Raw genomic sequence first — 15277 nt, 5'->3', positions numbered from 1 at the left:
CTTCTCTGAAGCGGGCAGGTGGTCTCCGGGGCAAGGGAACCATCACAGGCAGAATTCTGCTGTCAGAGCAGCTGTGTGAGCATGGGCTCTGGCATGTGGCTGCGTGAACATGTTCACATTGAGGGGAGGTAGCCAAAAGCCCTGACTGAAGTTGCATGAGGCATTTGAGATTACAGGGATGGATGGATGGAATATCCCAGCTAGCTGGAGCAAGGCACAGGAAGGCAGGGGTGGCTACAAGGAGCTTGGGAAAGTGTGGGGGTATCCCAAGGACCCAGAATGGATGGAAAGTAGAACAGGCTTCCTAGTTACTGTCCAGAGCCTCTTGCACCTGGAGATTTAGGCCAGTGCCAGTGGGGGCTCATAGAGCCCCTGAAATTCACTCTCTGCTGCTCCAACAGCTCAGGGGCTTGTTCAGACAGAGGCAGCAGCTGCAGTCAGGGCACAGGAAGCTGTCGAGAGACCAGAAGGACAAGTGCTCAGTGGAGCAATGGGTGAAGAAATCTCAAGTGGTAAGAACTGCCTACCCCTGTCCCCGCCCCACATTAGTCCAGCTCCATGCAGCCCATCTTCACACCCAGGAGGCAACTGCAGTAAGGCTGGTGCTGGTTTGGGGTGTTGGGACACAGGCAGCAATTGGGAATGTGGGAGTCGGTTGACTCTGAAGGGCTGTCAGGTATGAGTCACGAACCCAGCAGGTACTCCTGGTATCTGCCATGAACCCAGCAGGTACTCCTGGTATCTGCCATGAACCCAGCAGGTACTCCTGGTATCTGCCATGAACCCACTATCGTCTTTGGTCTCATGTGGTTTCTACAGAACACAAGAGGAGCCATCAAGCCGCACGGGAAACCTCCGCAGGAGCTAAAAGAAAAGCAGCAGCCTATGCCAGGAGATCTGGGCTTCTCCAACAGCACCGATGAAGCGCAGAGCCTCAGGCTGCAACTGCAAGAGAAAACAGAAATGGTATGGCCCTGCCCTGCCCCAGGGAACGCACCACAGCTCAAGGGCAAGCCCGGTGCTGAGTGGGGAGCTGTAGATCTGGCTCTCCTGAGGCAGCATCAAGCTGGCCAGAGGCTGCAAATCAGTTTGAGCATCAGTGCAAACTCCTCCTCTGCCATCCACCTTTATGGAAGGATCCCCAGGCCCATGTGCTGCAAGAGCCCATCATGCTCTGTGCATCCTACTCCACACCGTTATCCCTCTGTATCAGATTCTCTGTCTGCCTCTTATGGAATCTGCCATTTTCATGGCCTCCCGCTAAAATATGTAGATGTGCAAGGGGCCATCCAGGCAGCATACCCACCGCACGGTTTCTAACAGAGCTGCTCTGCATTGTTTCCAGATTTCAGCCATGGCCTCTGAGATCCAGGGACTGCAGCAAAAGAACGAACACCTGATGAAAGGTAGGGTGGCGGCATTGCCACGGCACCAGACTGCTGCTTGCAGCTGTACTGCAGGGCAGCGGGAATGGGGTGCTGGGCCAGCGGAGACCGAGGTAGGCTGCTCATTTAAAAACAAACAGTAAAAAGTGAAAGCTCAAGGCCTTTCTGCAGACTAGGGCCTGATCCTGGGAGATGCCGAGTGCTCTCAATCCCACCTGGTTTTAATGGGAATTGAGGTCGCTCAGAACTAGATCCTCAAAGATGTTTAAGGGCCTAACTCCCATTGAAATCCATGAGAGTTAGGAGCCTAAATATCTTTGAGGATCTGGGCCCCAACGCCTACATGAAGAGAGACAATCTCTCTCCAGATTGAGGCCTATGTTAGGAATCACCATGTCTCTGAACAATCCAACAATCCTCCATGTCTAGGATCCTACATCTAGTTTCTGGATGCGTCAGAGGAAGGCAGAACAGCCTCCAGGGCACACAGCGCAAGCACAATATCATGCCATGACGGGAAGGCATGTTTGAGCTGGGATGTTAATAGCCTTTGATATTTTTACCCTAACATACGTGACCTCAGCTGCTGCTATTTTATAGACTAGATTTCAGCATTTACCCAGCCGTTTGCCTTAGTAACATCCTGTGGCAGTGAGTTCTGCAGCTTAATGCATATTCTGCAATTTCAACCTTACCTTTGGCAGCTGTAACTGGTTTGCTTTATAATTCCATTGAGTTTCCCGCTCCCTTTCCTGCTCTTTGATTGGAAGAGGTGACTGGGGGTCTCTGCTTGACCATTCATGGTGTTCCACTGGGAGAGCACAGTCCATCCTTGCGAGAACCCATGACTGCAGCGGAATTGCAGCAGGAGTTAGTCCCAGTGGTCTAGCACTCCTTGCTGAGGCCGTTGAAAGGAACTGCCGCCTAGAGCTTTGCAGTGGAATTGATCATCTGATGCCCGGTGACAATCTCCTTCCTCTTCTCCTAACAGCGAAACTGCGGTTTCAGCAGCAAATCCAGGACATCCGCAGCCTCCAGCAGCAGCGACAGGAAAGGAGCGCCTCAGACCTGCTGGTTCCTAGGCTCTCCAGCCGGCAGGAGCTGGAGTTGGGGCTGAGCCAGTGGAGTGAAGGCTCTGCACCTCCGTCTGGCGGTGATCCCCATGCTTCCTCCCTCTGCCCCCTACACAGCAGAGCAGCTCTGTACCTAGCCAAGCTGCCTGAGGCAGGAGACGAGCTGTGTTGCTTCAGTTCTGAAAGCAGTGGCAGTCAGTCCCACAGGTCCCAGGCAGGGTCACAACCACCAGTGCTACCACTGAGCAAGCTCCCTGCTGATCCTGTGACCGGGAAGCTGCCTCCCCCTTCCACGCTGCCCCTCCCAGCCTCCAATTCCGCATCTGGCAAATCCTCCCCTGAGGCCCGCTCCTCCCCAGTGAGCCCCCGGAGTCAGCCTGGCAGCCAAGAGTCCTCGTACACTCCCAAGGGAGCAGTGCTGCTCTCGCCGAGACCCTTTCGGGCACAACGACTGGGCTCGCCCTTTAAATTCAGAATGAGCCCGGAGCCCCCAGGGGAAAGCTGTGGCAGCTGAAGCACCCTATCCGTTGAGGTCAGACTAGATGATCACAACGGCCCCCTTCTGGCCTTGGAATCTATGAATCCTGCATGGCTGGGTACACGTGGCTTTGAATGATCTGCTCTGTGCCCTCTCCTTATCTTCTGAGCTGTTTGCCGTAGAGCCTGGCTGGTAAATGAATGAACATAGCATGTTCTCTTGGAACTGGCTGTTTCCCCCTCGCAGCGGGGAAGGGTGGTCTCCTGACCCTTTGGGTTGGAATTCAGATTGGGGGCATTACAGGGGAGGGGCTGTTCTTGCACTAGTTGGGCAACTAAGTCCAACAGTCCTCAGTGCCCCGCACACCTGGGCCTCCTGGAGCAGGGAGCCACCAGCGTGGTCTGTGAGCAGCAAATGGTTCGATGTACGCTACAGGTTCTTCCCCTGCCCTCCTTGCCTGAGCATCTGAGCACCTGCAGCTCATGCGTTAAGGGATTTGACTCACTTTTGCCATGCATAGTTCATGCTTTCGCTCGTCTTCTCCCCAGGGGAAGAACTGTGTGCTGTGGAGTGTTGGAAAACATACCCCCTGCTCTGTGTTTATATGGGCAAGGGCCGGTCAGAGGGGTGCGCCTGGCACCTAGACCATGAGGTGGGGAGGGTTGTGACGGTCCTTAGGTTCATCCCACAGTCTGAGGCTGGCCCCCAAGACAGCTCTGCCTCCTGCACAGCCGAGCTTTACCCTGAAGTTAGGAAGTGCCTTGGTGCCACAGGAGCAGAGCCCAACCAGGTCCCAGCCCAGAGCTTTAGGTGATCTTCTACATAGGCTAGGCCTCTTCTATTCCCCTGAGATGGGAAGCTTGCTTTTCCTTCCCTGGACAGCTCAACCTCCAGAGGGAGAGGAGGCTATAGATAGAGTACCCCAAGCTATGCAGGCTCAGCTGCTGCATTGAGGAACAGGCAGCAGAGCGGGCCCATGTAGCTCACTGCCTCCAGTTCCCTTCTCCCTAGCAGCCCTGCCTTCAGAGCCATCAGGCAATGATCACTCGGTGGGCCCCCTTTTGCATTGTAAGCAAGATCTCCCCTACTGCTCACTGCTGTGCTGCCATAGCCCTTCCAAAGCACCAGAAGACTTGGTGGAGGGGGCAGGTTCCCCACTGGCAGTGTTTGGGTTTCCCGGGGAGGTGGGTTTCAGTGGTGGGCAGCTAAGGATTGTCAGCATAGTCACAGATGGATTTGATTTTTGTGAAGGCCTGATGCCCTCTAGAGCAGGCCTTGATCCTCTCCCCCAGCCCTCCATGCAGCCCTGTGCTTGCTGTGAAATCCCCTTGGCATCGGGCACCGATCGCTGTCCCTGCAGCTGATTTCTGGGGTGGGAGCAAATCCCCACCCTCATTATTCTGCTTCCTGTGTGGATAACGTGTCTGTCTTCCATAAAGGACTGGAATGTGCTCTGCTGCCTCAGACTGTTCTTCTGCTGCGCCCCCAGGGACGGGAGGCTGGGCATCAAGGCTGACTGGAAGATGGCCAAGAAGCTAATAGCAAGGAAGCCTTTTTACTTGAGTCGGGCAGGAGTTCTAGATCTAGGGGGAGGAGAGCCAGGTTCTAGTTCAGCCCATTGCTGTACTAAGGGTGCAAGTAGGCTTCCCAGTGTTTGGCGTATGAGGATGGGGGGGTTGGCTTCCTTTTCCAGATGGGGACACGCTGCCGATGAACATCTCACAGTTTAGTGCCCTGTGATTCGCTCACTGTTAGGGGTTGATCCTGCCACCCGTCACCGCCGCATCTCAGCCCCTTCGGTGTAAAATCAACAGCAACTGGAAGGAAATTAAACACCTTGTTCCTCCTCAGCTTCAATATCGCCCACATTCTGCCCTTCTCACGAGGTCGCCAACATGGGCCTGTGTCAGGCAGGCCAGATGTGGCACAAGGACACCATCTCCACCGGCCCAGGGACCATGGCCGTTTGAACCTGCACAGCGACGGCAGAGCTGGAACGCCCACGCCGCGCACAGGCCACAGGAGTTAAAGGCGACTCATAATAATAGAGGGCCTATGACACACAGGTGAGCAGTTCTAAACCCAGTAAGGAGAGAGCAATGCTGCAGCTACACAACAGCAGTTCCTCCGTGTGTACATACACACCTACAGTCTATGTACATGTACAACAAGCCAGATTATTTAACAGCACCATTCACCACCGAGACTTGGGAGTTTAATAACAAAAGCCCAAGGAAACCCCCTTAATATTGTTCTGACATCAATACAGTCGCATGGCAGGAAATGACATCATGGAGGCAGTGATACACTTTCAGAACAAATTCCTTTTATTTATTTAAAGGGGAAAAGTGGATGGAAAACACAAAGGTCTGAGCCAGCAACCAGCTGTGGGGCTGCAGGCCTGGGCCCTGCATGATAGTGATGGCTCCCTTCCCAATGATGTCACTTCCTATCTGGCATCTTGGGAGCCTAACAAGCCTCTATGGAAAGCTGCTGTGTTTTAAAAATAAGTTTCCAGGCTAGTACCTTCTCATGTCCCTGGGAGGGTGTATTATTCATTGACTGGGGACTGTGTTAAGTATCCGACTGCTATGGTTGCAGCTTGGTTTGATAAGAGGACATGAATGAAGAGATGCTGAGGTGATGGGTTGGCCTTTGGAATAGGCATAAAATTACAACTGCATTTGGCAGTAACAGCCCAGCAAGCTGCAGCTGCTCTATGCCAAGCTGGCACTGCCAGCATTACCTCAGTGTTGTATCGGAAGGGGACCACGGCTTAATAAGGGATTCCCTCTGAAGATTCAGTGACATCAGCGGAATCACAGGAAGATGGGCTCTCCTGGATCCACCTGCAGAAGCTCGTCCCTGCAACCTTCCTTTTTTCACGTTGTAGCCCGGCCCTCCAGCAGCAGCTCTGAACTCCAGAACTGTAGTTCCAAGTAAAGTGGGGAGGATTATGCACCAGAGGGATGCATCCAAGGGCAGGTCCAAGGTGAGATGTGCAAGAGTTCGACACTCCATTTTGAAACAATGAGGTGGGAGAACGGGATGGAATCTTGTATTTTATGCAGGAAGTTGGGGATAGGCAAAATGGCCTTCCAGCCCTTCTGTGACCTCTTCCCTGCCCATGCTCAGGGCAGATGAGTTCCTCCTTCACAGGGACCCCACAGATCAGTGCTCTACACAGTACAGCTAGCTTGGGCTTTCTTACACAGAGATCTAGAAATCAAGGCTGACATTTCATCCACGTGTGGTCCGGCCATTCCCTATGAGTGGACTGGGACAGACTGGAGGTTGCTCTGACTGTAGCACTGATTGTACCTATTACGCTGCACAGAATTCACATAAATGCAGCAGGGGCCACATCCAGCCCAAAGGAGGTGTAATTCTACTGACTTCATAAGAGCATCAAGCATGGGGTAAGTGGTCATCATAACTACAGTGAAGTCAATGAAGTTGTGCCTGGTTATCCTCAGGCTGGATGTGGGTCAGGGCCTCCAAGACTGTCTTAAATTTGATCACAGGTTACTGTCTTGGTTTGGGGAGAGGGGACAACAAGCTTTGTTGGTGTGCCAGCCTGGAATCCTGAGCAAGCCTGGAACATGTGAAGCTTGCTCCTTCCATCTGTCAATGCTCTTTCCTCTCCTCTCCACGCTCTGACTTCCCTCTGCTCCCTTCCCTGTCTCATGTCCCTGTGCCCATCTCCTGCCCTCCTTTTGATGCTACTGCTGCCAGTGCTCCTTTCCCCTGGGCCAATGTCCCAACAGCAGCCAGGAGCTGACAGTGGGGCTCTTTCCCTTTAATTTCAGATATATGCTCTCTATCAAAGATACTTAACAAGGAAAGTCTCTGGCTTTGCTTCGAGTTCCTTGCTGCTCCAAGTCTTGGTGGCCTCGAGGCCATCCAGGGCAGCACAGAACAGACTCGTACCACGTAGGAGACGAGACTTCTGACATGACTGCAGTTCTTAACCCAGCTGCACAGCCAGCAGGAATCACCCGCTCGTGCATTGGCACTGACTTCCCCATCCTGCTCCGACTGAGGAGCTCCAATGAGACACCTGCCGACTGGCCGTAGGGAACGTCAAGGGGAGAGACTGAAAGCATTCGGCTGAATCACATGCCACCGTGCAGATTCCATGTGCCCTCGGCGGCACATCTCCTTCCAGTGGAGCAGCCCTGCCTCTGGGACGTGGGGTCCAATCAGCACTCTGCCCAGGGTACAGCTGCGCGTATAGAGACGAGTCTTTGGGGAGGAAGGGGAAAGGCAGCATGAGGCAGGGAGGAGTCAATGGGAGAAGCAGCCAGAAGGCTCGGCAAACAACCCTTCCCCTGGAAATGCCATCGCATTCCGACAGCCCCTTGCAGACAGCAACTAGTCCCAGCATCTCCTCCACAAATACCACCTGTGCCAACACCCCCCATAGTCCCTTCCAAATGCCACCATGTGCCAACCCCCTACAAGTGCCAGCTGCCTTGACAAATCCCTTAACATTCCACTGAGGAGCCAACCTTACCACACCAAAAACACTTCCCTGGGGCACTGAGTGCCTACTGGTACCAATCCCCCTGAAAATGCTCCTGAGCATGAACCCGCCCTAACAAACCACCCGGCTCCAACAAACCTCCCTGCATATGTCACCACCCATTTGCCAGCCTGCCCCTACAAATGCCCCACTATCACCTGCCTGCTCTGGAATTGGTGCCTGCACTGATAAATACCTGCCCCCGCCCCCTTTATGCCCTGCAGCATGCTAATACACCATCTGATACACACTGGTCCCCACTCCCACTCCTGTCCCTCCGACCTGCATGATGGTGAACTCCAGGCACAGCTGCTGCTCCTGGATGTCTCCTTCAGGGATGCTGAAGAGGAAGGGCGTGTTCCACACAGGGTTGTAGCCGGCTATGGACTTGGTCTCCTTCGTGTCCATGACTCGCCCATTGTGGTAAAGGTGAATGACAACGTAGTGGTCTGGGAATGGAATTGGAGAATAAGGAGACTGCCGACAGCGCGGGATCTGCTGTGAACAGACACAGATTTGTTCTTGGACGCAGTGAGGCTCAGGAGGAGGTAAGTTGGGGCATCTGAATAGGTGTGTCCCGTCTCCCAGAAGCTCTGTGTCAGACCCTGTGGATCTATCAGGATAGAATGGAGAGAGCTTTGAAGCACTGGACACTCCCATCAGTGCTGGTCAGAGGGCCCCGGGCCTCGGAAGGTCATTTAAACAACAGAAGGCCTCTGAGCCAACTACTCTCTTCACTAGCGGCCTGCAACATTGGCCTGGCTAGAGGATTCACAGCCCTTGGGCTTGGGAAAGTGGGATGCAAAGAAGGGTTAGAACAAAGGGGCAGAGAGGACCCGTGCCTGCCAATAAGGGGGTGGGGGAGAGGGAGGGCAGCCCGCTTCAGCAGTGTTACTGAGCATGCTCAGTATAAGCCAAGGAGCAAAGGGGGGGGGCACATGTCACCTCATGCCCGCCCCCCCGCCATGTGTCACCTCTGCGAGGGAAATTGGAAATCCCACAACTGTGATTTCCCCCCCATTCTGGATCCTTCACTTTAGCCCACATCTCCCCTGTACCGAAAATATCTTCATTTTAACCATGGTCCCAGGGGTGTCACCATGGGCATGCTCCTCATAGTGTTAAGTGTGTGCTGTACGGGACATTGGGTGAGGGGCTGATAGGGCCTATAGCAGAGATGCCCGGACTCCATGGTCCAACTAGTCTCTAACTGAGAGGGGCATGTGCCATAGCAGATCCTGGGGACTTTTAAATGATTGGTCCCTCCAAAGTCCTTCCTGCTGCCAAGACCTATTGAACCTGGTCTGCCCCTCAGCCTTTTAGAGGGGTTCCCTTTGCACCTCCCTACCTGGTGCCCCTGGCATGCGGGTGAGCCGACCCAGATTCTCTGCCTTGCGGACCAGCACCTTGATACGATTGGCCAGAGCCTGGTACTGGAGGAGAATGAAGAGCTGGCCCAGAGACGTGGATTGGGAGCACGCAGCGCCATAGCTCATGTCCTGGGTGCTGAGACACTGAAACAACATGGACAGCAGGGGACAATGAAATACCTTCCAATCTCACCTCCTCCCCCCAGCCTCCACGGCACCTAGCAGCCACCGAGACAGAAACAAAGGTCAGGCCCATCCAGGAGCTTCAGGATGGCAAGTCCTTCACGTTCTTACCACAGCCAAAGGATTCCCCACCCGCTTTCCCCTATCACATATGCCCTCCTGCCCAGCTGCTCTCCTTCCAGCTAAGGCGAACTTAGCTTCACCTTGAGCTAAAGGAGGAACTCTTTGGACCTGCGGCCCCTACAGGATGCATGATCAGACATGAGCTGGCCTAGTATCCCATCTAGCAGAGGGAAGTGGTGATACACCCAGTCCTCACTTGTCCCTCAAGGGGAATTCCACTGAATGACAGAGAGGTTCTGTAATGAAAAAGTCCTTCCCTTGCATCCTTAGGGGTGGACCTTTAAGTCTCTGGGGCCCTGGAGACCTCAGCCAGCACTATCCCCACTGGGTGCTAGTAGTTCAGTGACCCAGTCCTGACCTTTTTGAGTTTGGTTTTGGTGGTTGACAGCTCCCGGGTGTAGCTGGAGGCCACCTCGGGGTTCCAAGTAACCTGAGCACATGGGAACATCACTTCCCCGACGAAGGAGTCCCTGAAGCTGTGAAACTCCTTCATGTAGACAGCAAAGCGCAGGGTGAAGCCCCTCAGCTCCTCCAGGTGGTAGCGGCCGAACTGGAACTGCTCTCGGAACTCGGGGTTGAGGCTCTTCCTGCGCACGGCCGTGCGGTGGGGCTCGATGAACTTGGGGAGCAGGTACACCTTGACGTAAGAGTCCCGGCTGCTCCGAAAGCCCTTGGGCAGGTGGGACACGCTGATCACCGTCACAGTGAGTGTGGCCTCGGGCTGGGAATAGAACAGGATGAAGTGGAGCTGGGGCCGCTGCTTGCGGCCAGCGCAGGAAAGCCTCCCTGGCATGGTGGATGCCTGGCGGACGCTGGCTCCCAGAACGGGAAGAGTCAGCAGGCTGCTCTCGTCAGTCTCCCCAGAGATGGTGAACCGGCGCTCCCAGCCTGGCTCTGTCTTGGAGAACAGGTCAAGCTTCTGGGAGAAAGGGATGCTGGGTAAAGAGGCCCTCCCACACAACATGTTCCGTGGCGGGCTGCCAGCCCTAGGAGAACCCTGCGAGTCATTCCCTGCACATTCCAGCACCTCTCCCTCTAACTCCACGTACTGTTGCTGGATGGGCACGGCGGTGGTCTGGGAAGGCAGAGCAGGCCCCAGCTCCACCAGGGTGTGTGTCGGTACCTGCTCTTTCCTGTCGCTCTGGTTGTGCCTCTCGCTTCGACGCCAGCACATGGCACAGCTCAGGAGAAGGCAGAAGCACAGAAGAGCCAGCCCCACTCCGAGGAGCACCTGCAAATGCACTGAATGGAGCAGAGAGGAATTACAGCATGAGCATATGAAAGGGGCTGCAGGTAGCAGAGCTCCTGCATGAGCAGAGGCATTTGGCAGAAGGTGACTAGCCAGTGGGTGGGAAATGTGATTAAGATGTAGCAGTTTGCACCTGTGTTCTACAGCAATGGGCCTATTACAAATGCCATAGCTAGACTGATTGGGCAGGTACCTCCCTCAGCTCTTCAGAAATCAGCAGTTCACATCACTACGCCAAGGATGAAGTGATCAGAATCATCCTTTTTAATAATAATACCCAGCTCTTTCCAAAGGAGGTCAGCACCAGGATCACCATTTTACAGATTGGTCAACTGAGGCACAGGGTGGTGAAGAGCCCAAAGTCACCCAGCAAACCAGTGTCAGAGCCAGGTATAATGATCTTAAGATCTATCACACACACACACACCCCGGAACAGTCAGAGCCAGCGGTCCAACTCTGTGCTGTTACTAAACCAAACCTGTCAGCCCCTCTCCCATCACCGCACAGGACGTGCCTGGAAAGATTAGTGCGTAATGGTGAGCGATAGAGGAAGGAGCGGGGTCAGAGAGCTGTGCTGGGGGCATCAGCATCTGCAGTGCTCCATTCTCTCCAAGCACCATTCCCGAACAGAGCTGGACTTATTACATCAGATCAACACATCAGTCACAAGACTAAAATAAACCCAGCCTCACCCTAAACAAGATAATGGCCATGGAAAAAAACCTCCTCTTATCAGCCCCACAGCCGCGTTGACGCACTGTTTGTGTAAGACACATTATTGACTCCAGTCAAACGTCCAGGGGAAAAAAACCAGAATCCTCTCTTTGGCCTTCTTTCCAAGTCAGTGGGTCTGAGGCTTCGTTGACAGCCGTGGGGTGACCCCACATGTGCTAGAGGAAGGGCAAACAGCCTGGAAGTGGAGGTGTCCTGACACAGACAGCAGCCAGTTCTGTGTGGTGTGGCACGTGGCACTGCTAACACAGCATGCATGGTAGGATCATGATGGTAAACTCAGCCTTGCCATTGTCCCCTGACTCACAGAGGACTCTCAAGGTTACCTCAGTGCCCCAGTGATTTCCCATCCTGCACTCACCCCCCCATCGTGCTGTCCATGCCAGCCGAGGAGAGCTACATGTGGCTCCCCTCACTACCCATCCACACTTGTCTTACTGTGAGTCACCACATGAGACACCTCCTCCCACCCCCAGTGTTTGAGCATGATGGCCCTAACCTCCTCACTATGGCTGTGGGGCCAAGAGTGAAGGAACATGCTGACATCCTGACCTCAAAGCCTGGCGTGGGAAGCAGGTTGCAGTACCCCTGGTGTGGGAAGCAGGTTGTCGGAGCTGCAGTACCAGCCTGTAGCAGAGCCAGAGCTGATCCACCTTGGATGCCATAGTAGATCTGGATCAATAGGATCAATAGGTCAACCCGGGTGTCAAAAGTCACCAAGCTTCCAATCCCCTATGTGGAGTAAGCAGGACAGGGGACAATCTGCCCTAAAAAACAACAAGGAGACAGTGGCACCTTAAAGACTAACAGATTTATTTGGGCATAAGCTTTTAAGGTGCCACTGGGCTCCTGGTTGTTTTTGTGGATACAGACTAACATGGCTACCTCCTGATACTAAATATTTAAGGCAGTTCCCATACTCTTGATCTTTGGATGGAAACTTGGATCTTTAGTCCTTTAGTTCTAGTACATGGTTTGTTTCTTTAGCAGCACGAAATGAGACTGAAATTTTGAATCAGAAAACAAAACGGATGCCAGGATGCAAGACTAAGGAGACTGCTGCCCTGCCAGTCTGAGAAGACTGGGCATCCGTTCAGGCCTTGGGGAGGAGACCGAACGTAGTCCATCTAGGCCATTCTCTCATGCCCCTTCCCCGCAATGGACTCAGGCTGAGGACTATCTAAGGGGTTTGTGTTGCACCCCAGGGTGCCTAAAGCAAGGCCTATCGTTTCAAACTTGAGTGGCTAAAACCTGATTCAGATAAAAGGCCTGAGCTGAAGAAGTGCCGCGTCCCCAGAGCCCTTGTAAGCTTCAGCGGGAGCTGCAGGTGCACAACACCGCTGAAAAACCAGCCCAGACTTGTAGCTAAGAGCCTATGCCTGGTTTCAGGAGCCCGACCTTCAGGCTCCCAAACTGGAAAATTTTGGCCTGAGTCCATCAGAGAGTCTATTCAGCTCAGTCGACAATGTTCCCTGGGCTCAGTGCCAACAAGCCCCGGTCTAAGTGGCAGAGGAGGTGTCAGTCCATGGCGTTCCAGCTGCAGCATGACTCAGAGCAGCTGCATTATGGCTGGTTTGCATCTCAGCAGCCTGCAGGAGCGACCGATGACTTTCCTCTCACTACTGGGAGGATGGCAGCGGATTAGGGAGTGAGAAGGAAGGGGAAAAACTGGGATTGTGCAAACACCTCTGTCTAGCTCTAGGTCACAAGGAACAAAGGTCCACTCCCCCATACAAACAGATCTACCAGGCTGGAGAGCGACATGGCAAGAGACAAGATACAAAATCCATTTACCCAGGGAAGGGAGGGGTGGGGGATGGAAAGAGATGAACCTTGCTGATGTTGTTGAGCAGGACTTGGATGAGCAGCCAGAGGAAGAGGATAGCCACCACCCCTTCTCTCATTCCTTTGCAGAAGAAGATGGACTGGCAAAGGGTGAGAGCTGGGTGCTCGGGATCCACATACGCCATCCTGTTGGCTGCAGAGGGAGCAGGAGCTCTAGCTGGTTGTCGGAGCTGCGGTACCAGCCTGCAGCAGAGCCATCAGGCGGAGAGTAGATCCCAAAGGCTAAGGGAGAAGATCTGTAGACTGGGTTCCCATTCAGGGGAATTGCTTTCCTCCTGCTGAAGATTTCTGCCCTGGTAAAGCATCCTCAGGGCCTTGGGTGGGAGGAGGACACAGTCCAGCCTGCCTGTGTGCTAAGCAAGAGCCAGAGCAGCATTGTTCACCAGCAGAGCCTATGCTTCGCCAGCTTCTGGTGGGACCCAGCAGGCAGACGGCATGAAAGCACAGCCCCAATCCCCCAGCAGGCTGCCAGCTATCCAGCAGCCCCCAAGACCACCTGCCAGTGCAGATGTCAGTGGCCCTCTTTAAATAGTTCCAGGGACAGATGCAGAAGGCAGGGAGTCCTCTCAGTTGCCGTTAATAATGAGTGTGGCTTCTGCTCCAGTCAGTCCAATCCAGAGCCCTCCTCCCTGCCAAGGCCCTGCCACTTCACATCAGCAGCGACAGGCTAGCCAAGCAGAACACAGCTGCTTTTCAGTTGAATTGCTCATACAACATGAGCAGCCAGAGGATTGGTGCCCCGTCGTGCTAGGTGCTGCACATACACAGAGCAGGGTGCAGTCCCTGCCCCGGAGACCTTCTGAGCCAATTTAAGACTGGGGGGAGGGGAGGGAGGGAAGGAGCATGCACTGCGTGGAACAGGAAGGACAGTGAGGGCAAGAGACATTGGTATAAGGTCACAGATTAGTTACATTCATGTTTGTACTACATGTAACTTGTTACATACATGTAACTAGTCTATGATTTACTGCTGCTATCTTTGAATCCCCCATTCCCTCCACTCCCCCACACTCGTCACATCCGTACTTGTTACACTCATGCACCTTTGTTTATTAATGGTATCAGGATTCTGACTGGCCTGGCCGTTCCCTGTTGGTAATTTACCAGACTTCACCACCTGGACTCCATCCTCTCTGCTGCTCACTTCGGGAGCCCAGCGGGGTGCAGCCCCTTCCTTTCTTGCTCTAATATTTCTGAGATACTTGCCTGAAAACCCTACCTATTTCTGAGACTTACTGACCCTGCTTTTCCTCTCTCTGTCATCACATGCCCCAAACCCATCCTGGACCTTTTATAGATCTGAGACCAGACCATTGTGATCCTCTAGTCTGACCTCCTAAATAACACAGTTTACAGGACCTTCCGGGATTCATTCCTGTTTGAACCAAAGCAGATCTTTTAGAAAAACATCCAGCCTTGATTGAAAAATTGCCAGCAATGGAGACTCCACCACAGCCCTTAGTACGTTGTTCCAACGGATCATTACCCTCACTGTTAAAAATGTGCATCTTATTTCCAGTCTGAATTTGTCTAGCTTCATCTTCCAGCCACTAGATTTGTTATGCTTTTGTCTGCTAGATTGAAGAGCCCTTTATCAAAGTTTTGTTCCCCATGTAGGTACTTATAAACTGTGATCAAGTCACCTCTTAACCTTCTCTTGGTTATAGACTGTATAGACTGGCTCCTTGACTGTATCACTATAAGGCAGATTTTCCAATCCTTTAATCATTCTTAAAAAGAAAAGGCGGACTTGTGGCACCTTAGGGTATGTCTACACTACGGAATAAGGTCGAATTTATAGAAGTCGGTTTTTTAGAAATCGGTTTTATATATTTGAGTGTGTGTGTCCCCACAGAAAATGCTCTAAGTGCATTAAGTGCATTAACTCGGCGGAGCGCTTCCACAGTACCGAGGCTAGAGTCGACTTCCGGAGTGTTGCACTGTGGGTAGCTATCCCACAGTTCCCGCAGTCTCCGCTGCCCATTGGAATTCTGGGTTGAGATCCCAATGCCTGATGGGGCTAAAACATTGTCGCGGGTGGTTCTGGGTACATATCGTCAGGCCCCCGTTCCCTCCCTCCCTCCGTGAAAGCAAGGGCAGACAATCATTTCGCGCCTTTTTTCCTGAGTTACCTGTGCAGACGCCATACCACTGCAAGCATGGAGCCCGCTCAGGTAACCGTCACCCTATGTCTCCTGGGTGCTGGCAGATGCGGTACGGCATTGCTACACAGTAGCAGCAACCCCTTGCCTTGTGGCAGCAGACGGTACAGTACGACTGGTAGCCGTCATCGTCATGTCCGAGGTGCTCCTG

The 15277-nt window shown here is 53.4% G+C and overlaps 2 protein-coding genes across 9 annotated transcripts in view; one reads left to right on the top strand and one right to left on the bottom strand.

Annotated features, from left to right (window-relative positions):
* Window positions 1-4387, top strand: part of LOC311527259 (uncharacterized protein) — a 39559-nt gene extending 35172 nt beyond the window's left edge. For 6 of the 7 annotated variants that reach the window (XM_084641044.1, XM_084641047.1, XM_084641045.1 and 3 more), the window contains 4 exons: window positions 402-512; window positions 820-966; window positions 1346-1406; window positions 2377-4387. In XM_084641044.1, coding sequence (XP_084497170.1) covers window positions 402-512; window positions 820-966; window positions 1346-1406; window positions 2377-2972 — 915 coding nt within the window. In that variant the 3' untranslated portion in view covers window positions 2973-4387. The remainder of the gene's footprint in view (window positions 1-401; window positions 513-819; window positions 967-1345; window positions 1407-2376) is intronic. The other variant, XM_084641049.1, reaches the window with a different exon arrangement.
* A 905-nt stretch (window positions 4388-5292) lies between these two features.
* Window positions 5293-15277, bottom strand: part of LOC311527431 (synaptotagmin-5-like) — a 29717-nt gene continuing 19732 nt past the window's right edge. Inside the window, exons 2-6 of one of the 2 annotated variants that reach the window (XM_084641406.1) lie at window positions 11672-11791; window positions 9496-10379; window positions 8810-8975; window positions 7744-7910; window positions 5293-7181 (exon numbers count right to left, since the gene is read on the bottom strand). In XM_084641406.1, the coding sequence (XP_084497532.1) occupies window positions 7020-7181; window positions 7744-7910; window positions 8810-8975; window positions 9496-10311 (1311 nt within the window). In that variant the 5' untranslated portion in view covers window positions 10312-10379; window positions 11672-11791 and the 3' untranslated portion in view covers window positions 5293-7019. Of the gene's footprint in view, window positions 7182-7743; window positions 7911-8809; window positions 8976-9495; window positions 10392-11671; window positions 11792-15277 lie in introns of those variants that run through there. The other variant, XM_084641407.1, reaches the window with a different exon arrangement.

The sequence above is a fragment of the Lepidochelys olivacea genome, assembly GCF_965140295.1.
Source record: "Lepidochelys olivacea isolate rLepOli2 genome assembly, chromosome: 10".
Lineage (NCBI taxonomy): Eukaryota > Metazoa > Chordata > Testudines > Cheloniidae > Lepidochelys > Lepidochelys olivacea.
Note: the sequence above shows the minus strand (reverse complement) of the source record. Positions and strands in the feature narration are given on the sequence as shown.